Source organism: Ostrea edulis, chromosome 1 (genome assembly GCF_947568905.1).
Source record: "Ostrea edulis chromosome 1, xbOstEdul1.1, whole genome shotgun sequence".
Taxonomy (NCBI): Eukaryota; Metazoa; Mollusca; class Bivalvia; order Ostreida; family Ostreidae; genus Ostrea; species Ostrea edulis.
In genome coordinates this window covers 48,976,827-49,001,421 of record NC_079164.1, presented here as the reverse complement: position 1 = coordinate 49,001,421, position 24,595 = coordinate 48,976,827, and the positions used below count along the sequence as shown (strand labels likewise).

At 35.6% G+C, this 24,595-nt stretch overlaps 2 protein-coding genes across 5 annotated transcripts in view; one reads left to right on the top strand and one right to left on the bottom strand.

The window, feature by feature from the left end:
- Positions 1-6,913: 6,913 nt before the first annotated feature.
- On the top strand, positions 6,914-11,044 carry LOC125651687 (uncharacterized). Its single transcript, XM_048880396.2, has 6 exons — positions 6,914-7,950; positions 9,132-9,480; positions 9,649-9,738; positions 9,823-9,960; positions 10,046-10,095; positions 10,206-11,044. The coding sequence occupies exons 2-6, from the start codon at positions 9,141-9,143 to the stop codon at positions 10,341-10,343; spliced, it is 756 nt and encodes a 251-aa protein (XP_048736353.1). The 5' UTR covers positions 6,914-7,950; positions 9,132-9,140; the 3' UTR covers positions 10,344-11,044.
- Positions 11,045-15,371: 4,327 nt separating this feature from the next.
- Positions 15,372-24,595, bottom strand: part of LOC125651774 (N-acetylgalactosamine-6-sulfatase-like) — a 32,484-nt gene continuing 23,260 nt past the window's right edge. For 3 of the 4 annotated variants that reach the window (XM_048880533.2, XM_048880539.2, XM_048880557.2), the window contains 6 exons: positions 23,838-23,941; positions 23,086-23,222; positions 21,952-22,054; positions 20,191-20,312; positions 18,356-18,473; positions 15,372-17,590 (listed from right to left, as the gene is read on the bottom strand). In XM_048880533.2, coding sequence (XP_048736490.1) covers positions 17,501-17,590; positions 18,356-18,473; positions 20,191-20,312; positions 21,952-22,054; positions 23,086-23,222; positions 23,838-23,941 — 674 coding nt within the window. In that variant the 3' untranslated portion in view covers positions 15,372-17,500. The other variant, XM_048880548.2, reaches the window with a different exon arrangement.

Here is a 24,595-nt window from a genome sequence, read left to right as displayed (position 1 = left end):
CTACAGAGTTCTGACAAAAAAAGACATCTATTGGAGTATTTTGGACATATTTCCATAAGTGTGGAGGAGGAGGGGTATCCGATGCGCCGGTGCTGGATCAGCCCTTGATTGCATACCTATCACACACTTTAGACTATCATGGGGTCTGAGTTGGTATTTACTGCCATTAAGTGATACCGACTATTCTAATAGGTGATACATGTATATCATTAAATGATGATAGATATCTTATAGAGCGCCTCTAGGACAATTACCAGTCGCGATAGCTCAATGGTTATAGAGCGTACGTAAACTTCCGTAACCGGGAGGTTGCGAGTGCAAGCCCCGCTTGTGTCATGACCGCATCAAACAAAAGACGTAAAGATAGGTAGTAGTTGCTCCTTCGCTACAGTTGCTAAACGTCTGACTCTCGATTCCTTCTACAATCTTATATTTTCACTACCATCGAGAATTTTTTAAACGCAATTTCTAGTTTTCAGGGAGGACTTCCAGTGAACATATGATGTGCATAGCTATTTAACTGGATACTCTACTATTATTGTTTGTTTGTATGCATTCGAGCATGTATCAATAATATATAAAACTCAAGAGCTTTAGGTGAGGTCCAACATTTTTAATATAGGCATGGCGGTCAAAGACGTACTTAGGCTTCTTTATCGTGTCAACGCCTTCCGTGACAAGAAATCTTGGTTTGCAAGAACATTCAAAGAGTTTAAAGGGTCATATATCTAACACAGTACTAAAGTAGTTTATCATTTTGTTTTCCTCAGACAGTTCAACGTAATGACAAGACGTTTTTCCTCTTAAAGAAATCGAGAAACCGTATGGACAAAAGTTTGAGGGAAATAAGAATAATTTGAAACTATGTCGTTACGAGTAAAGTATAGGTTTTTCGTTCAGTAGAAGGGGGCTCTAAATCGTTCACAGAACAGTACCTTCACCGCTTTCGCATTTGAGAAGCAGTAGATGATGTTTGACGGTTGACTATAGCCGATTAATGCATGGACTTTATTTGCAGTTCGCCGTGTGATGCGAGAGGTAAGACCTCGACAGAGTTGCTACTAAACGGTAGAGGTCTAATTACTAGTATCATATTATATCGAACTTTTCGCCGAAAATTGCAAGCGATGCAGCTGGTAAAAAAGAAAACCAAGATGGCGGTGTGATATACTTTGTAAACAGTTTGTTTACATGAAGACACTTTTTTTTAACTATAGATATTTCTACAAAACGTCGAGAGGCTGTGATTCAAACCAGCTGAATGATGTAGCCCAGTCTGCATATCCTTCATATCACACAAAAGACACTGGTCTTTCAGGTACATCATATCATGACAGCTTTGGACAGAGAACCCTGTGTTGCTCTAGTGATGCTGGACCTTTCAGCAGGTTTTGATATTAGAGACCATCAGATTCTCGTGAGGTGTTTGGGGTTCACTCTTTGTATCACTGGTGCAGCGCTTGCATAGATCAAGTCCTACTTAACCTGTCATACGGTCATTTCATATTTTTATAAAGAGAAAGTTTATGTAACTTTCTACCAAGGGATTTGCATGAAAATATAGTTTCTTTTAGAAATATTTTATTAAAACACGCTCTTCCTATACACCTCAATGTTAACTTCAAGGTGGAATAAATCAAGCAGTGTAAACACAATTTTGAAAATTCCTATGGTAGACTATTTTTATTTCATGCACCCTTCAAAATGTTACCATGATTACAAAAATCCCACCATCGATTGCTAGATATGAAATGTGGTCGTTATAAATTGAATTCCTTAAATCATAGGTAAGTTTTGAACTTGTTAAAGCTTAACGAAGAAAAGACATAATTCATAGTGTTTATAACGAGACATCATCCATATCACATCATCATGTACCAACTTACTTTAGGAAATTCATCACAAGTTCAAAGTGTTTTAGAAACCTAGACGTATTCTTTGACAGTGTACTTAGTTGGAATAGCCATATTAGTTCAATCTCCCATTCTTGTTACAATCAACTGCGCAACATCAGACGTATTCATGGAATGAGCAGAGAAAATGCTTGCAAGAAATTAGTATGCAGTCTTGTGTTGTCACGCATAGAAATGCACCTTTCTACAAGCTATACCAACCAGGACTGAGCGGCTCTAGATAAATCTGACATACATATAATGGCGCTAAACGGTTTAGCACCGGACTACCATACAATATATCATATACATGTATATGCATCATAGTGGACCAACCGAACCGATCTCTGCATTCCTATGATTCTTACATGTTTTCTTCTCTCAAAACACATAGAAATATTTCTATTCAATGACATTCTCTTAATGATGATAACAATATCAATAATGATAGAAGATGAATTAGAATTGGTTACCGGTGTTGTATAGTAGCCTTTATCTCCCAGTAAAATGGGTATAAATAGTAGCCAGCCCCCCCCCCCCCCCCCCCCAAGTAAAATAGCTATATAGTAGTTCCCCCCAGTAAAATAGCTATATAGTAGTTTACTCTCAGTAAAATAGCTATATAGTAGTTTACTCCCAGTAAAATGGCTATAATTATAGTAGTTTACTCCCAGTAAAATAGCTATATAGTAGTTTACTCCCAGTAAAATAGCTATACATGTATAGTAGTCCACCCCCAGTAAAATGGCTTTAATTATAGTAGTTTTCCCCCAGTAAAATAGCTATATAGTAGTTTACTCTCAGTAAAATGGTTATATAGTAGTTTACACTCAGTAAAATACCTATACATGTATAGTAGTCCACCCCCAGTAAAATGGCTATAATTATAGTAGTTTACTCCCAGTAAAATAGCTATATAGTAGTTTACCCCCAGTAAAATGGCTATAATTATAGTAGTTTACTCCCAGTAAAATAGCTATATAGTAGTTTACTCCCAGTAAAATGGCTATAATTATAGTAGTTTACTCCCAGTAAAATAGCTATATAGTAGTTTACTCCCAGTAAAATAGCTATACATGTATAGTAGTCCACCCCCAGTAAAATGGCTTTAATTATAGTAGTTTTCCCCCAGTAAAATAGCTATATAGTAGTTTACTCTCAGTAAAATGGTTATATAGTAGTTTACACTCAGTAAAATACCTATACATGTATAGTAGTCCACCCCCAGTAAAATGGCTATAATTATAGTAGTTTACTCCCAGTAAAATAGCTATATAGTAGTTTACCCCCAGTAAAATGGCTATAATTATAGTAGTTTACTCCCAGTAAAATAGCTATATAGTAGTTTACTCTCAGTAAAATAGCTATACATGTATAGTAGTCCACCCCCAGTAAAATGGCTATAATTATAGTAGTTTACTCCCAGTAAAATGGTTATATAGTAGTTTACTCTCAGTAAAATGGCTATATAGTAGTCCCCCCTCCAGTAAAATAGCTACATAGTAGTCCCCCAGTAAAATAGCTATATAGTAGTTTACTCCCAGTAAAATAGCTATACATGTATAGTAGTCCACCCCCAGTAAAATGGCTATAATTATAGTAGTTTACTCCCAGTAAAATGGCTATATAGTAGTTTACTCTCAGTAAAATGGCTATATAGTAGTCCCCCCTCCAGTAAAATAGCTACATAGTAGTCCCCCCAGTAAAATAGCTATATAGTAGTTTACTCCCAGTAAAATGGTTATATAGTAGTTTACTCTCAGTAAAATGGTTATATAGTAGTTTACACTCAGTAAAATACCTATACATGTATAGTAGTCCACCCCCAGTAAAATGGCTATAATTATAGTAGTTTACTCCCAGTAAAATAGCTATATAGTAGTTTACTCCCAGTAAAATGGCTATAATTATAGTAGTTTACTCCCAGTAAAATAGCTATATAGTAGTTTACTCCCAGTAAAATGGCTATAATTATAGTAGTTTACTCCCAGTAAAATAGCTATATAGTAGTTTACCCCCAGTAAAATAGCTATATAGTAGTTTATCCCCAGTAAAATAGCTATATAGTAGTTTACTCCCAGTAAAATGGCTATAATTATAGTAGTTTACTCCCAGTAAAATAGCTATATAGTAGTTTACTCCCAGTAAAATAGCTATATAGTAGTTTATCCCCAGTAAAATGGCTATAATTATAGTAGTTTACTCCCAGTAAAATAGCTATATAGTAGTTTACCCCCAGTAAAATAGCTATATACATGTAGTAGTTTACTCCCAGTAAAATAGCTATATAGTAGTTTACTCCCAGTAAAATAGCTATACATGTATAGTAGTCCACCCCAGTAAAATGGCTATAATTATAGTAGTTTACTTCCAGTAAAATAGCTATATAGTAGTTTACTCCCAGTAAAATAGCTATATAGTAGCTTACTCCCAGTAAAATGGCTATATAGTAGTTTACTCCCAATAAAATGGCTATATAATAGTTTACTCCCAGTAAAATGGCTATATAGTAGTTTACTCCCAATAAAATGGCTATATACTGTAGTAATTTTTGCCAGTAAAATGGCTATATAGTACTTTTCCCCAGTAAAATGGCTATATAGTAGTTTTTCCCCAGTAAAATGGTTATATTTCTTATATATCCTAAATGGAGAGCTAATTTCCAAATTCCCTTGATAGGGATTTTTAAAAAAAAAATCTATCATTCAACAAATATAATTTCTTTCAGTCGATTGTTATGTAAAACAATCATATATTTAGAATGTAAAATCAGAATATTTCGTGCTTGTAAAACAGCACCTATTTAGGCAACTCAGAATTTGTTAGTTCAACAGATAAGTATTTATCGTACGAGGAATCAAAATTGTCTCTCTCCATTTGATTAACACAAAAACTTTTCATACAGATAGTGGAGTAACGTTTAGATTCTACAACGTTTATGATTGCCTACCCCTGATTCCAATTTGCTACTACTCTCGCTAGACATGATTCTTAACTCCTCATTAGGAGAAAGTGACATTTTTCAATTGAATGAGAGGTTTTTGAGAAGAAACTTTTCCACAACTGTTCTCAGTAATTGGTGGATTGATAGATGTGAACCATTCATGTTATCGATATAATCGTAACTATTCCAGGCAGTGCAACTCCCAGCTGTACTGTCAGTACTTTGATTTTATACATATTCGTATACAAAATTTCTCCATAGATGGATTTATTTTAAATCTGACAGATGAACAACGTTATCATGTTTTATTCCCATACAAAGAATATTTTGAAAAAGTTTTGATTTTTAGCATGCACTTCTAAACCTTTTCTGATCACTAGTTGTTCGTTTGTCTGTAACCTTTCCACATTTTCGACTTCTTCACCAGAACCACTGCGCCAATTTCAACCAAACTTGGCACAAAGCAACCGTGGGTAAAGGGAATTCAAATTTATTCAAATGATTGATTGGTTGTATATTGCTCAACATCCCTCTCGAGAATTTTTCGCTCATATGGAAACGTCACCATTGCCGTTGAAGAGCTGCAAAATCTATGCTTATGATCGGCGCTCATGGCCTTTAAGCAGGGAGGGATCTTTATCGTGCCACACCTGCTGTGTTACAGGGCCTCGGTTTTTGCGTTCTCATCCGAATGACAGTCCCATTTCTTCGCCTCTTACGACAATCAAGGGTTACTACTTAAGGACCTATTGTAACCCGGATCTCCTCGGGACTTGTTCAAATGAAGGATCACGCTCTTCTACAAGTAGATATACTGTGGAATCATCATTGTTCGTGGGGGGTTGATGTTCGTGGATCACTCTTACCCATCAATTTACGTGTCTTCGAACATTTTTAAACCAATTAGACTTATCTCTCTTAGTGACATCGCTTACCCACAAAATTACGTTCCCACGAACCAGTGTAGCGGACAGTATAAGAGGGAACTTATACTGCCTCGCTAATGAGCTAGCCTTTCCAGTATAATGTGGTAGAGTCTCTCTTTTGATTACGCAAGTTAAGCAACGGCGAACGTGATCAGCACGTGTATTTGGCTGGGTATTGGTGACAGCGTAGTGACTCTGGTGTTTGGCGGAGGCCTGCTTCAGGTGGAGTATCTTCGGAGCTCTGGGTACGGACGTGGATTTCAGGTGGAGTATCTACGGAGCTCTGGGTATGGACGTGGATTTGTCCGGGGACGACGGTGGTTGTCGTCGGGATACTGTTACTGAGCAGGTGCCAAACACTCAGAGAGAAATCACGCTAAGCTTCGGGACGAAGCTTCCCTGAGTGGGGGGGAAGTGTAACGGAATGTATAAGGGGGAACTTGTACTGCCTCGCTAGCGAACTACATGTAGCTTTTCTAGTGATGTGCCAGAGTCTCTCTCTTGATTACGCAAGTTAAGCAACGGCGAGCGTGATCAGCACTTGGCTGAGTGACCGCTACACGTTACACCAGAGCAAGATTTTGCTTACCCACGAACATTGCCCCCCCCCCCCCCCGAATTAAAATGATTCCACAGTAATAGCGAAATATTGAGAATGCATTGACGACGTTTAAAAAAACATTAAGCTAATTTCAACCAAACTTGGCGCAAGTTATTCTTTTATTAGATTTGTTTAAATGGAGGGCCTCTACAAGGGGAGATAATAATTATATAATGAAAATTTAGTTGTTACCTTTAAAATTTGTTTTGAATCAAAGTGTTAGTATGATGATAGTTTGTTCAAGCTTGTTTATTGCTACATGTAGGACTTGCTGCTCAGGTGAGCGATGTCGCCATGGGCCTCTTGTTACTTTAAAGTTCCATATAAATAGTTTCAAAATATGTGTGATAAAATCATTCAAGTGTTAAAACTGCAATCCTTTACTTGCATTCATGTGCGTTTCTCTCTGATTCGTGGATTTTATTTTGGCAATATTAGTTTACAAAAATGAAAAAGCGACTATTCTTGAATTTTTCAAACTCATTTCTACAATCCAACTGGAAATCCTAAAAATCCAAGAGGCCTTAATGTTGGGATGAATTTAATTTTTTTTTTTTTTTATATAGGCCTATATAATTTCGTATGTTTTATACTTCCGTAAAGCATATCTCTAAAAATTTGTCTCTATGAAAATACATGTACATTGTATCTGCATTCTATTGACAACTTAATTACACTTTTCGATATTCATACAAATGCAATATCAATATTTTTTGTACAAAGCCCGACTGACTTTCCATAATCTGCTTTCTAAATGTTGAGGGGGTAACCCTGCTATTGGGAGAAGATACCCCTCTAGAGATGGGTTACTATATAGCCATTTTTCGGGGGTGGGTGCGTGGGGGGTTACTATGGAGGAAAGGCTACTTAAAACACCGGCATTGATATTCTGACCCTAATCTCGGCTGAAATTCAGCTCGGGTGGATATTCGCACTGACGTCATTACCGGCGCAGTCCCAATATCCAACCGAGTTGATCCCCGCTTCACCATTTCAGCTGATAGATAATGACGCGTCGTTTAATAATTTATCTCTGTACCGACAATTTATTGCATGTAGTGATTCCCAGCTGATTTCAATGTACGGTAAAGAGATTCTTTAGATGCTAAAATAGGAAGACTTGTGACGATCCCGGTTGCACCAATTTGAATCATTTCTAAATTTAGTGCACCCACATTTGGGAAAGGTTATTTCAGTGTTGGCGAAGATGACTGTCTTACCTACCCTCAGTAAATGACACCTCGGGAGTTACCTTCAACCCCAAATCCATTACTGCTACATAAAATTGGCAATGCTTCATATGTATAAATGGTATGTGTGCCTCTCTTACCTGCAAATGTTTTTCAATAGACGTATTTTGTAAAGGCATGTCTTAAAAATCATCGGCTCTAGATAGCTGATATAGGCGGACGTTTAAAATACATGTAAGCTATATTTAGCACCTTTAGAGAAAACCCAAGTATAAAACCCTTAAAATTCAACCAGGAAGTCTGAATTTTTTCACAACCTAGATTTCTTCGTTTTTCTCGTTTAGTCCTACAGCTGTTTGAAGTAAGGATTATAGTTAATCCCAGATTCACAAAAAAAGTAAGTTTCTATCGGTGCAAATGTTCGTTTTGAAAATTTATTTAGAATTCGTGGTGATCGATTTCATTGTACGGACATTAATACTTCAAGGAAGTTTTATTTCTTGTGTTTTCAAAAAATACCCTTAAACGCTCACAACCTGGGTCATTACAACTACCGAGGGCATTTGAAGAACTAAATTGTATGGTTTTATTTTATCAAAAGGACTAAATTGCCAAACTACCCATATCTCTGTTTCTGGATGATAAATTTACTATTACACGTAAGGTCATATTTTGTATCTGAGGGGGGGGGGGTATTCACAAGAAACCAAATTGTGTTGGACAAAAAGACACAAACAACCCAATAAAACCATTTCTAGAGGGGTAAACATTTAGAACGTGCAATTTCATTGCTTCGGGAATCGAAACATAGAAGGCTATGAAATTATGCGGAAATTTCAGAAGAAATTTCTAAGTTGTTTGTAATTATAAGGAAAAATAAAACAATGGGATCATGGCAAAATAATTACCCCAATCTTCTATTATTTTTATATCCCCATAATGCAAAGTATAAGGTCATTACTTGCATTCATTTTTTGTAAATCAACTGTTTTTCATTAGAAATATTGGTCTTTATGTCAAGTTGCAAGATCAGAGTTCTTTTATCGACTAATAAAATACAAAGAGGCAGTCTGTATGTTTAGTACTGCAGTGGCGTAGCTTCCATTGAGGCAACCGAGACAGCTGCCTCGGTAAAAAAAATCCACCTTTTACGTTGTTAAAATGTCGATAGCTTCTGGGGGGCTGCGCCCCCCAGACCCCCTGCCTAGGTAATATTCGAACCCAAGCTACGCCTATGTACTGACAAATATTGGAAAAGTCCCATTTTCCTCCAGACAATATCTGATCAATAGACCTGTTGTGCAGAGTTTTATAAGAAGAATGTTTAAATGTAACACTCTGAAAGCTAATTGTATTGCATGTTACAAGTATGGCATGACGTAACAGGCTCTCGTCGTTTTTTAAATAAATAAATAAATAAATATATATATATATATATATATATATATATATATATATATATATTAAAAATGTCTTCCTGTGAATAGTTTGTTTAGAGGAAGACAATTTTATTATATTGTTAAAAAACTTCTGGAGCCTGTGCATAACGTGTGCATGAGTCGGTCTTTTTTTCCACAGTCAGTGACTATGAGAGGTTTGACCATACAGGTGCTAGCTGCCATCCTTCTCTCTGTCTCCCTTTCCTACTCTCAAGAAAATGGAGAGAGATGGGAATTTCCAAAGTACATGGTGGTAGACAAACAGATTAACGTTAGAGAAATTATCCGATTTGGCGGGAGACAAAGTGAGGAGCAGAATGAAAAGGAGTTTGAAGTCCCAGGAGAAGCGGGATCTCGTAGATTTTCTGCTTCTTCTTTGTTGACAATGCTGTCCAATGCTGCCAAGATGAGGAAGGTTAAAAACATGCTCCCTTTGTCAGGAATACAGTGGATTAAAGACGACGACATTGGAAAAGCCATCAATTGCGGTACATATATGTATATACTTTTTTTCTTCAAAAAAGCATATGCATGTTTTATGAATTGTGCAATTCATTGTGAATTAATTCATTTGTATCTTTTAAGAAAGATGTGCCTTTGAGAGAAAATTGCAGCTTCTAAATGTATGGAAAATTTAAAATACAAACTTTTTTCAGGACCACCGGGTTCACATATAAACGTGACGTGGAAACCCCGCATCATCGACCCACAAAAATCTGTTGAAATTTTCTTTGATATCGTGGATCGTAAGTTTCTTTATAACATTACTGTCATCAGATGCGTATACATGCCATGAAATTCCTCTACATATTTTTCTATTTCGTTGACAGCCATCGACTTTGTTAAGGGTTATGCTGATATAACCGTCTATAATGGTGGCAGTCCTATATTTTCTTTGGATCAAGACATCACTTGCCAGATTGTTGCCAAAGAGCTGCCCCTCATCAAATGTCCCATCAAAAAAGGACGTATGTATCCATTTTATAATTTCGATATACTATCCATGGTTCTCGATATGAATGAATATTTTCTGTTTTTATTTTTTGCTTACAGAATCTCAAAAGGGATCTTTCCAGTACAAAAATCTGTCCCAACTAAAGGAGGTAGTGCTGCATTAAATTTCAAATCTTCGTATATTTCAAATATGAAGATATTCGGCATTTTGCAAATTTCATTACGCGTGGGAATTCACTGTGGAGATTTTTACTTTCAGGGAAGCTTTTCTATCGTGTTAAAGATCTTCAGCTATGCATCCAAACCCCCGCCATTATTCAGCTGTCTGAACGTGACCGTGGATATAAAGTCATCGGCAAACAGGGCAGTTCACCCCACTCCACAAGTTATTGTCTAAATATTCGTATATCATGCGCAAAGCATGACAGTCATTAACAGCTGACTATTAAAGCGCAATCGGTATACATGTACATTAGGCAGAATACGTTCCCATACTATTTAGTGTAATGGTTAACCCCAACTCAGTGTAACTCCCTTTCCGCTTTCTGGTCGGAATAAGTGTAATTTTTATCATGTCCATCATTACATAATGCATGTTAAAAGTAATCGTATACATGTTGTACAGTAATCATGTTACAGTAATCGTGTACATGTTGTACAGTAATCGTGTACATGTTGTACAGTACGTCATAGTAATAGTGACGTAGTGTATATGTTGTACAGTCATCATATTACAGTACTCGTGTACATATTGGAATCGGAACTCCTCGAATGTCTCGCGCACTCGTATGTCGAGTGCGCGAGACATTCGAGGAGTTCCGATTGGTACATATTGTACAGTCATAGTACTAGTGACGTAGTGTACATGTAAAGTCATAGTGACGCAGTGTACGTGTTGTAAAGTAATCTTTTACATGTTGTACAGTCATACATGTTACAGTACGTATGGTATAGTCATGTTATAGTACTAATGTACTTTGTATATACAGTCATGTTATGCTCAAATACTTACACATACAGGGTTTTCATTTATTTTTGCAGTTTCCAAATGCTATAGGCCCTATAATTCAATCATTCCAAAATAAAATTGTTATTCAATGTTGTTTAATTTATTTTGGCTTAACTCCGGGTTTGTTACATGATTTGAAGAATAAAACATGTTTTGGAAGATCTTTTTTTAAGTAATATTAAAATGAAGTGATATACATTATGTATGTTATTCATATAAATCTACTCCATAAAATTTGTGAACCAAATTGTATTCTGATAAAAAACACACATTGCATTAAACTGAGAACATTGCAGGGAGGTGCCCCCCCCCCCCTCCCCTCAATCCATCAGTGCTTTCCATGCTTCCCTAATAATAATACTCATTCAAAATAAATCAGACCCATTTCCTTTCCTATACTAATAGCTCAGTTAAACATGCTTAGTAAAATCATATTTGAGTGTTTAGTAATTTATCTCTATTTTGCAAAAAAATTTTTTTTTAGTATTATACTATGCCTTTTTTATGCAATAATTGTATGATAATAATAATATAAATTCAGATTTGCTAGATTGGTAAAGTTGTATTGAAAAAAACTTCAGTTACTGTTCAAAGTAAATTGAATCATGTATTCAACATATGTTCTTCAAATTAGAAAAATTGATAGACTCTTAGAATTGTGCTTCCCTGTTCTAGAATGCAATGTTTTTGTTCTTCAATCAAATACATGTATATATATATATATATATATATATATATATATATATATATATATAAAAAGAGGGCCGCATCGATCACCTGAGCCACCTTGGCCCTGCTGTGTTGTTTAAAGTCAACACCAATTTGAAAGTATAACAAGGTCTTGCCATAAAGAATATATACACAAACATGAAATCCCTACCTTAAATGGTTTAAGAGATATTAAATAGGTAAGTTTTTTTTTTAAAGTAGGTCAAACTCCAAAGTCAAAAGATAAAACAGGAGGCCCATATCACTCACCTGAGTTTCCTTGGCCCATATTTAAAGATTTTCCTTATATATTCGCATGTAAAACTTTGATCCCTATTGTGGCTCCAACTTGCCCCCGGGGGCCATGATTTTTACAAAATTGAATCTGCACTATGTCAGGAAGCTTTCATGTAAATGTAAAATTCTTTGGCCCAATGGTTCTTGAGAAGATTTTCCTATATATTTGTATGTAAAACTTTCATCCTTTGTTGTGGTCCCACCCTTCTCTGGGGGTGGGATGGGGGTCTTAATTTTAACAAAATTGAATCTGCACTAATTCTCAGGAAGCTTTCATGTAAATGTAAACCTTTCTGGCCCAGTGATTTTTCAGAAGATTTTGAAAGAATTTCCCTATATATTTGATGTAAAACTTGGATCCCCTATTGTGGCCCCACCCTACCCCTGAGGGCTATGATTTTAAGAAACTTGAATCTGCACTATGTCAAGAAGCTTACATGTAAATGTTAACTTTTCTGGCCCAGTGGTTTTTGAGAAGATTTTTAAAGATTTTCCTGATATATTTGTATATTAAACTTTCATCCTACCCCCAGGGGCAATGATTGTAACAAACTTGAATCTGCGTTATGCCAGGAACCTTTCATGTATTTGTACTTTCCTGGCAGTGGTTTTTGAGAAGATATTCAAGGACTTTACCTATACATTCGCATGTAAAACTTTGATCCCCTATTGAGGCCACAACTTACCCCCGGGGGTCATGGTTTTAACAAAATTATCTGCACTATATCTGTTAGCTTTCATATACATTTCAGCTCTTCTGGCCCAATGGTTCTTGAGAAGAAGACTTTTAAATAACCCCACCCTATTTTTGTGATTATCTCCCCTTTGAAAGGGACATGGCTCTTCATTTGAATAAACTTGAGTCCCTTTCACCCAAGGATGCTTTGTGCCAAGTTTGGTTGAAATTGGCCCAGTGGTTCTGGAGAAGATGTTTAAAAGGCATCATTTTATTTTTACTATTTTGCTATTATCTCCCCTTGGAAAGGGGCATGGTCTTTTATTTTTAAACAAACTTAAATCCCTTCACCTAAGGACTCTTTGTGCCAAGTTTGGTTGAAATTGGCTCAGTGGTTCTGGAGAAGAAAATTTCAAAAGTTGTTAATGTATTTTCACTATTTTGCTATTATCTCTCCTTGGAGAAGGGCATGACCCTTCATTTGAATAAATTTGAATCTCATCACCCAAGGATGCTTTGTGCCAAGTTTGGTTGAAATTGGCCCTATGGTTCTGGAGAAGAAGATGAAAATGGGAAAGTTTACGGACAGACGGATAATCACATGGGTAGGTTAAGGATTCCCTTATAGAATATCACAGTGCACTTTATGCCTCTACTTCTCTGAACTACCAATAAATGACGTCATAATGGAAAATGATATCAAGTCACTGCAAACTTGAGCTGTTATGACGGGGAGTGTCAAAAATTTTAGACCTTATTTCAAACTGCCTATAAGATGTCAGAACACTATTGCAAAATTCAAGTGTCTGAATTGTATTTTAAAATATCTTATATGTCCGAATATTTTAAAATAGTTTGTTTAATTACCCTTGATTGCAATTTAGCGTCTTTACACTGCTTTCGAAAAATATACTTTCGAAATGTACTGTTTTATACCAGTGATAAGAGGTAGAATTTATGATATATGTGTTTATAAAAGAGTCTAGCGCAGGCAATTTATGAGGATTCATTTGAGATCTTTCACGGAAATCGTACGAGGAGTTTGTTCTCTACCCGAATCCTGCTTGGTTAAATGTGTGATGGCTTTGTTTGAATACAGATTACCCTCAAATGTGTAGGTAAGTGTGTCGGTAAGTTGAACTCTTCATGAAATACGTGTATTTTGTACGCAAGTAATACTACCATTTTCCCCAAGCACATTTCGGGTACACAAGGATACGGTGAGTTCATTTATCAAACAAAAAGTTAAAAATAATTGTTAAATAAGCTGCGCTGAAGCGATTTATGTGAAACACTTCAAACAATTATAAATGACCGTCACGTGATCAACGAAGTCATGTGATATCATAACAGATATGCTAATATATAGCCGAGAGAACCTTCTATATAAATTGTCTGTACTTAAGTATATAAATTACAAGTGAAAACCAAAAACCGACCTCGTAATCCAATGTATGTTTTGAATGCATTTCAAACTCCAGGAAGCCTTAACATAGCTGCGCAGAAAAGCTAACTTGAGCTTTCAGCTCAGGTGAGCTAAAAACCATTGTGTCATAATGTTTTGCCATAAAGAATCTCTACCTAAAATAGTTCCTGATGTACTTAATAGGTTATGCTTTCTAAAAAGTAGGTCACAAAGTCAAAGGACATGATATGAAAGGCCTTGCCATAAGAAATTGATATACAAGATTTGAAAGATCTACCCTACATAGTTCAGGACATATAAAATAGGTAGTTTTTTTTTTAACCAAAAGTAGGTAAAACTTCCATGTCAAGGTCACATACCATTGGGTCACATGAAAGGTCTTGCCATAAGGAAAGTAAATACAAGATGTCAAAGCCCTAGCTTAAATAGTTAAAAAATACATGTATTTTGAAAGATATTTTCTATAAATATAAATAAGCATTTAAAACTCTGATACTTTATTGTGGTCCCACCCTACTCCAAGGGCCATGACTTTAACAAAGTTAACATAAATCTGCACCAAGTCAGGAAGCTACCATGTAAATTTGAACTTTTCTGGCCCAATGGCTCTTGAGAGGAAGATTTTCCCTATAATTATATATTCACAAGTAAAATGCTGATCCCCTATTGTGGCCCCACCATATCCCTGGAAGCCATGATTTTAACAAACTTAAATTTGCACTATGCCAGAAGTCTGCCATGTAAATTTCAACTTTTCTGGCCCAGTGGTTCTTTAGAAGATTTTACTCTATATTCACATGTAAAAATTTGACCCCCATATTGTGGCCCCATCATACCCCTGGGGACCATGATTTTAACAAACTTGAATGTGTACCACGTCAGGAAGCTTTCATGTTTTCAACTCTTCTGGCCCATTGGTTCTCGACAAGAAGATTTTTAAATGACCACACCTTATTTTTTGCATTTTCATGATTATCTTTCCTTTGAAGGGGGCATAGCCCTTCATTTGAACAAACTTGAATCCCTTTCACCCAGGGATGATTTGTACCAAGTTTGCTTGAAATTGACCCAGTGGTTCTGGAGAAGAAGTCGAAAGTATGAAGTTTACAGACAGACGACGGACAACGGGTGATCAAAAAAGCTCACTTGAGCTTTCAGCTAAAAAGCTTATAGACGGACAGACAGACGACTGACAACAGGGAATCAGAAAAGCTCACTTGAGCTTTCAGCTCAGGTGAGCTAAAAATGAATGCTTTAAAATTAGTTATGCGAAATGAATATAGAGATCACAACACAGATGACGCAAAGATAAAACCTTTTTGATTTTATTGTGCAAGACATTTTCTTATCACAGAATAATTAAGATCTTTCAGAAAGCTAAAACAAAAATGAAAACTTAAAAGACTGAATCACAAGAACACAGTAGTTGGGTCTATTGAATACATTGCAAAGTTTTGAAATTTAACCCAAAGCTAAAAATCAATTGCATACGTTGCTATGGCTACAACAGATGTACATATCATGTGCATAAATAATACATGTATTCACTATTATGCGTGTTTTCATCCTTCACCCAGAAGAGCCATACACTGGGGAAATGAAATTCATGATTTTGATCTAAGATGTTTAATAGCATTCTCTTGCCAAAATCACAATGAGATTCATTTGAATTTGAATATTTTTCATTAATTTCCTTGTGTAAAAATGTGTATCATAGCCCAATCATTTGTTGAATGAACAAATCTAAAATGTTTGCTTGTCATTTTGACAAACTGCAGCTTTATTGATCATCAGAAGATGATTTCCAATAAAGGGCCAATGTAAAAGTATGTATCCTTATTACAACACCATAATGAACCATATTTTGAACAAAGATTAACGTAAATTACATGAAAATAGTTTTAATCTAATGTTTTGCCACTTATGGCACAGTGATTCTGGATAAAAAAAAAGAGTTCAAGATAATCCATCCTATTTTCAAATGTTCTTAATTAGGAAGGAGTGGTCATTTATTTACATTAAATCCCCTATACTCTCTGTGCAAGTTTTGTTGGAATTGGTTCAGTGGTTCAGAAGTAGAGAATTCTAAGACAAACAGACAGATAAAAGACAATCTTTAATGAGAAAGTACATTCATGACTTGACTCAGGTGAACAATTGAATTTCTATCTCGTTACTCTCCAGGAGACGACTTATGACTAGAGTTCCCCAATATCCTGAATCAATCACCTACACCAGATAACTTTATAAGTCAAATGATAGGAAATTCGATATGCAATGCAGTATTCTAGAGAAACGATAGTTGTCTGAGCCAATCAAAAACAAGATGGTCACATTGACATTGAGATCACTTTGAAAAGCAACTGTCACAACATTTCCACACATGGTGACTTGAAATGCCATGGCAACCATTTTGGGAAAGTTCCTAAGGATTACAAGATGAACTACATTTGCACCTTGTATGATGACTTGACATGCAGCTATTCTGGAAAAGTAAATTTAGTTTTAGCTGACTGAAAATCATGGTAGCCATATCAAAATTTGATAACGCCACAAAGTAATTGCAAGCCCCGTGAGTACAGTAATTAGGACAGTGAAAATTTGAGCCACATAAACATCAACAGAATTTTTTACCTTTAAAAAAAATCTCCCAAAATTCTTATGGTCATCATTTTCTATCTTACAAAGTATCATCTCTTTGACCTGAGATTATGAAATAGTGTTGATTAACTCCATGCATTGGAAATGTGTAGATGTATAACGAAATGTGATAACTATCATAACTGGGACAAGACAATCAATATGATGACATGGTCTTTGTTTGATGTCATTATACAAAAGAGGAAGTCTTTAAAAAGGTGGCAACATATATATTTTCTTTGGTTATTGATTAAATCAAACTATATTAAGTGGAAATTGATACAGTTTTTCTACTTTGAACCCATAATAGTGCTAGTATTGATCTACATTATACCTTAAAATGTGACCAAGTTTAAAACTTGGTGCTCCAAACAATGATCACAGGTCAGCCTCCTAATCCTATTGATCAAAAGCTAGAATAGTTGAGTTTATCCTTGGGTGTAACTTCCAAGCATGTTTGCTTTAGGTAGGACATATAAACTTTAATCTTGATGCTGATGCCTGGAATATAGCACAAGCTCTCCCTAACTTCATTTAATCGAATGGCTATGCTGATGACAGACAGATGCTAAGTGATGGTGAAACCTCACCAGGCCAAAGCCTTTTCCAGGTGAGGTAATAATGGAATGTTTTGTCAAGATCCCTGATCTTGCACAATTCTTCTAACCTATTTACAAATTCCACCTCCCTATACAAGAAGCTTGCAAGAGTTGCTGAATGTTGTGAAGTCACATGTGTATAAATATGAACCTTCAGCACCACAAGTTATTGTCATACATAAATTCAGCATACACAGTATCAATGTGGCCAAGAACACTTGAAAGGCTTTGAAGGTGGTCCTTTGTAACATTTATTCTTTCCTTTGGAGCAACCAGCAGGAGCCCAGTTCTGTAAAATCAGAAACATTTCTACCATTATGAAACAAAGGCAATCTTTCAAATTCAAAAACTCACCTGTTAGTAATTCAAATTATAGATATGAAATGAATCACTGCTTCTCAATAGTGATGAAACATTTAAGAAATGAATTATTTCATTTTTCTAAATACAAGAGGGTATGAACTGTGACACTTCATACCATCATTCTTCATAAAATGCATGCTGTCATGAAGTATTGCAGTTCATACCCTCAATTATTTTCAAAAATGAAGTTTATTTCTTATATTTACAATCTACTTTCATTTCTGTCAGAATTCCCAGCCGTTAAAATAGACGTACATGTACTACATTTGTATACCTATCTATATTCATCTGGTCTCACTAAAAAGAGAACCCTCGAGAACTCTATAAAGAACCCGGAGATTTTGATTATAACAAGTGACTGTTTGAGTACATTAATTATTGATGATAATGTAAATGATAATCAAACTAATAAATTTCTATAGTATTACATCTATAACCTGTTTTATTCAATTTATGAAAGAAAAGCACTTTCCCTTCACCGCGCTCGTAATTTCTGTAATCTTCTGTATTAATTTACATGTAAATATATGTAATCGTGATCTGTCAAACGTCGCAATTTGTCAAAATGCTAAATTTTCATATGTGCAAATTAAACAAATTTGACGAAAATTCTGGTAATTATGAATTATCATGAAAATTTTATGTTTATATTTAATAATTAGAACAGGATTGTGATAACAGAATTCCTTACCATGACAGCCTGGTCACACATATTTAGTTGTGGAGTGCCAGGTACCAGCTTTGTGATGTGTTTTTGTATCGCCTTCATCAACTGTGGCATTGTATTCTTGTATTCAGGACTAATGGCACTACATGATTGAAAGCAAAACACATAACTGTATTTGTGGTTGCTAATCGTATAAAACATACTAAATGAAGTAGGGTAAATTCGCCATGCTTTGGACACCTCTGATTTATGTACTCAATCACAACTACCAGCATATACTTCTGTGGATGAGAAAATATAGAGTACATATACTCTGAATGTTTGGTGGCATATATTTGGGTTAATGAGAAAATTAAGGAATAATGATACAAATATAAAGCAATTATACTACATAGTAGCCATGGATTGATTAGCCTTGCATGCTTATTCATCAAGTGTACACATAATTATTCAAGTGAAAATTCATGCTAAATTGATAAAAACCAATCAGTTATTTGCAATGACAAATTAAGAATCTTTCTTTAAAAAAAAAATAGGGATAGGAAGACATATCACCAACTACTGTATCTTCACATAATATTACATATATCTACATGTATGTCACATGGTATTATTCATGATATTTTCAAGCTTAATCAAAACATGTCTCTAAAAATAAAGTCCAAAACTCATTGAAATATTCTAAAATATAAGTGAAATTTCATCTTAAAAACAATTTCTTTGATAGAATGGCAAATAAAAGAAGTGAGAATCTTAGAAATTTTATGCCACTGCAATGTAATCTCCATATTGTAATATCAGCATTCAAAAATGACATTTTTGGACATTTTTTATAACATAATTTCTGAAACTTCAAAGTCGCTCAATGCATGGTGAGAAGTCACTCTACTCTAACATGCAGCACCAATTTCAGGGATTTCTAATCACATCTGTCGGAAACTAAAAGGACAGCATGTCATCAATTTCAAGCGATTACATTAATTTTATTTCGTTAATATCAAAATGATAAATTGATAATATCTGAAGAAAACTAGAGATTGTTTTAATGAAAACAAATGTCTCCTCCAGCTCCCCAAATTGGAAGTGCTCCAAATGAAACCTCCTCCCCTTAATGTACTGCATGGTATGGAGTAGAAAGTATGAGCAGGAACATAGACATTATGAACTCCCATAAGCCACATAGGAGAAGTGTTCACAAACTATTTTACATCCTCCACCCCTCAGATCCACTATAACTTTAAGGAAAACAACTAGACCCTCTTGTCCCTACAATATGCACATTTGCAAATGGCATTGAAGTATTGTACAAAATTTCAAGTCTATCCGATATGCCATATAGGAGGAGAAGTGTTCACAAGCTATTTTAACATCCTTCACCTCTCTTAGATCCACTATAACTTTTACCAAAATAATTGGATCCTCCTGTCCCACAAATATGAACATCTTCAAATTGCAATGAAGCTGTACAAAGTTTCAAATATATCTAATAAACCATATAGGAGAAGTGTTCACAAGCTATTTTACATCCTCCACCCCTCTTATATCCACTATAACTTTTAGGATAATAATTGGATCCTCCTGTCCCGGCAATATGTACATCTACAAATGGCAATGAAGCATTGTACAAAGTTTCAAGTCTATCCAATAACCCCTATAGGAGGAGAAAGATTCACAAGATTTTGTGACAGACGGACGGACGGACGGACGGACGGAAAGTACAAAAACAATATGTCTCCCCTTGAAAGAGGGGAGACATAATAATTCATAATATTTAGGAAGATTTGGGAAGAAACCATTCTGCATGGATTAACAAATCAGAGATCTCTTCTGTGCCACCAGGTCATAAAAACAGTGTATACCTGATTGGGTATTTTTCCCCTGGATCTCTTCCGATGTGAAACAAGAGAGGCTTGGAGGTGTGGTCTGTTTGGTTGTGTGTTGTCACACCACTTATTTCTTGTCCTGGACAAAAATTCACACCCTGACACAAAAACATTTTCTTTTTAATTTTGCTTTTGTTTACTGACATCTGAGGACTTTCAAAGGCAAAGTATCACAACTATTGTAAATCATACAAATGTATTTAGGAAATCTTAAACAAGAGGCCCATGGGCCACATCACCCACCTGAATAACCTTGGCCCATATTCAAAAGATTTCCCCTATATACATGTACTTGCATGTAAAACTTTGACCCCCCCCCCCCATTGTGGTCCCACTTTACCCCCAGGGGGCCATGATTTTCACGAACTTGAATTTGCACTATGTCAGGAAGTGGTTCCAGAGAAGAATATTTTTAAATGAACCAGGGATCGACATTAACGGTTGTCCGATTGCCCAAGGCAAGTGAAAACCCAGTTCGGACAAGTGAAACTCAATACAAACTTGGGGCAAGTGGTTTTTTCAGTAGGAAATGTGATTATTATAATAATTGTGAAAATATCAAATATTAGAAAGTAAAGTCCAACTCCATATATTGTTGTTTTCTTTACCGAATCGTCTGATTATAGCAAAGGCCCCTTTGAGTAGATCGTACTGTATCACCAATTGACAGAGAAAGATAATTAGAATTACTGGTTGGCAGGCTTATTAGAGTCTAAAATATTGCGAACAACTAAGTTTTTCAATACTTCAAGTGAGATGAAAAGTTAATGTCTATCCCTGTGAACCCACTCTATTTTTGTGATTATCTCCCCTTTGAACAAACTTGACCTTTACCCAATGATGATTTGTACCAAATTTGATTGAAATTAGCCTTATAGTTCTAGAGATTGATTGATTGTATCTTGTTTAACGTCTCTCTTGAGAAATTTTCACTCATATGGAGACGTCACCAAGACCGGTGAAGGGCTGCAAAATTTAGGCCTTTGCTCGGCGCTTAAGGCCATTGAGCAGTGAGAGTTCTTTAGCGTGCCACACCTACTGTGACACCCATTTTTAAGGCCATCTCCCAGGACCTGTGACATTCACACCTGATGCCGAGTGTTTGGCATTGGAACTGTCAATACCTGTTTTAACGACTTAGGTCTGTCGCGGCCGGGATTCGAACCCCAGCCTTCCACATGCAGGGCAAACGCTCAAACCTCTACACCACCGCGGCAGTTGCCAGTTCTACAAATTAGAGAAGATGATTTTTAAATTTGTCAGTGTATCTTCGCTATTTCGTTATTACATGTATCTCCCCTTGGAGAAGGGTGTTGCCCCTCATTTGAACAAATCTGAATCCCGTTCACCCAAGGATAATTTGTGCTAAGTTTGGTTAAAATTGGCCTAGTGGTTCTGGAGAAGATGAAAATGTGAAAAGTTTACAATGACGCCAACGGAAAGTTTTTAATCAGGAAAGCTCACTTGAGCCGAGCTAAAAATGATCCTCTATGTAACTAATTTTACTTCTTGAGTAGTCTTTATAGAGGACTTGTCACTTGATTGTTTGGCAGACTGCCACATTTAAATATGACTCCTAAATTATTCAAATGAACCAAAGTGAAAGTATAATGCTTCAGCATTGGTACATGATCTAACCCTTTGTCTCTTAAAATTGATTTAGGATATATCTACTAGCAATCCAATTTACAAGAATTTCATGTATTCTGGACAATGCATGATCATACATGTAAATACCTGTTTAAACTCTTTGATGGAGTTTGTCCATGTCCACAAATGTGCTTTATAGCTACCCACTCTGACAGCCATAAGTTGATTTCCTCGGTAATAAAATAATGGTCTGTAAAACAGGGAAAATAAAACATGAAGCAGGAACAGTATAAAACCTCTTGGACAGAAATTTCTCAATCAAAACCCTGCTCATAACTACAAGTTCTATCATACCAGTATGTAAGAACAAGCATCTGAAAATAAATAGACTGGATTCAACACATTCTCACACACCAGAGTGCCAGTCTACATTTGTCCTCCGCTGACAGAAGGAAGACTGAGACCCTGAGAGTGGATCCAACATCATATGGCATATACGAGATTGATTTCTAGACGATACCTTGGCATTCACTGGACTCTGTATTGTAATTAAACTAGCAATGTAAAATCAGCTATTCTTCATTACTAAATCAGCTGTGGTATTTATTAGGTAGTTTATCACTTTTAGGCCTTAGATAGTCATCATCAGAAAAAAAAGTCACCAATCATCAAAGTGATGATCACAGCATTTCCAGTGGTGTTAGATTTCAATTTTTTTTAACATCAATACAACTTACAAGTACATAGTACAGGTATAACCCACTAACTAGAGATTCATTGTATGATGAAATACAATGTACTACAAAGCTGATGGTTTTTAAAACAAGAAGTACTATGTGTGCATGTGGCTGGAATGTACATATTAAAATTTACACACAGATAGCTATAAATTTCAAACTTCATATACAGTAAATCCTGAAGTTGTTGCATCTAACTGCCCAAGATAATTTTTTAACATTTTGGTTTTTGCACTAAGATTTAACACATAAATTTGTGAGGTTGTCTAGATGTGCAAATAAGATTCTTGTAGAAGATTTTGTATGTATATGTACGGTAGTGAAGAATATTGGCGGCTTTTTTTGTGTACATGTATGAAAATTAAGTCTCATTAAAAATCAAACAAAGCCATACTGACACTGAAAACAGAAGGCGTGAAACTTAATCGTGATTTACATTGCTGTGTTCTTTGAAGTGATTTTGACTACAGTGAAAGGTACTAGAAACTCAATCACAATATGTCATTTAAATTCAAGTGTAAAACCTTTCAGCCTCTTTGGCTACCTCTGTTCCTCGGTGTGATTAAGCAGTGAAACTCTCAGACTGATTCCATCAATGACACGGTCTGCTGGTTTTTCAATCCCTGCGAAGTCAATGAATGTTGAGTACAGATCCATTAAAGAGCCTACTTGGTGGGAAACCTTTCACAAAAAAAGAAGAAGAAACATTTAGTATTTTCAAAAACATTTAGCTTTAACAGTTTCACTTTCTACCTCATTGTTCCATCCTAGTGTACATAATTAACCACTGCTTGTTTTTATAACAAATTAATGGATGCAGTTACATTGCATAGCAGACACTGCCTCATAAACAAGCCCTCTCTTAGCATGCTGAAACTCTCCTACCCTTTGATTACTCAGATGTTAATGTGATCATGACTTTCAGAAGTTTTGTCTCTGTGGACGGACAGTGATACAGAATCAAATGGAAAGATTAGTCAAATAGTGTAAACCAAATTTTATTCATATATGTATGAAAGAAATATCCGTGAGCGCCCCTTTCTTGAGAAATTAACTGCTGTGGACTACTCATTTTGTCTATGCATTAGATATGTGTGTTAGCTCACTCACATAATCATTGACAATTTTAGAATAAAAGATGAATTCCAGATTGTGCACCAGGGACATTAAAAATATTTCACCAACTTGTTGTCATGAATATCAACAACAGAAACTAATCTATTTACTGTATGTGGATGTGAATTATGTTTAGTCAATGAAATTCATCTGCATGTTTTGAACAAAATGAATCTATACCTGTCCTTGTTTGATGTGACCTGGCCACCACGCAATAGTGGGCTCCCTCATTCCTCCCTCAAAAGTTGTTTCTTTTCCACATAGAAATGGTCCATTGCTGCCCCCTATATTACAACATACATTAATACAGAAATATGGCAATAGAACTGGAGATATACTGTAAAACCTAGATGCTGTAACAACAGTCCATGGGCTTCATTATGAGCCACCTTTTTCATACACAGATAAAGACCTTAAAATAAAGTAGGGATTGCAAAAAGTCACAGGATTCAGCAAAGGGAGATAACTCCATATGGTAAACATGATGAGATGTCATCTGTATGATAATGTAAAACAAGATGTGTTTGTGAAACACTGATGCCCCTGTAGAGCAGCAGAGTAATTCTGGTACCCATAGTAAAGGTCTTGTCACAGGAATACATGTGAAATATGAAAGCCCTATCACTAACCATTATCACTATCACTAACCATTCAAAAGTTATGACCAAGAATAAGTTTTTTCCAAAGTAATTCAAACTCCTAGTTCAAGGTCATTATGTCAAAATATTTAGGTTCTAAAAGATAGGTCTTTTCAAAATGGATACACTTGTGAAAAATGAAAGCCGTATCACTAACAATTCAAAAGTTATGACCATGTTTTAATGTATCAACAGATCTAGAGTAGCAATCCTTATCAGTTTGTGTTGTTGTTTCACAGACTACACAAAATAACCACTAAATTCTAGCATATTCTTAAAAGTGGAAGCCATCCATTTTAA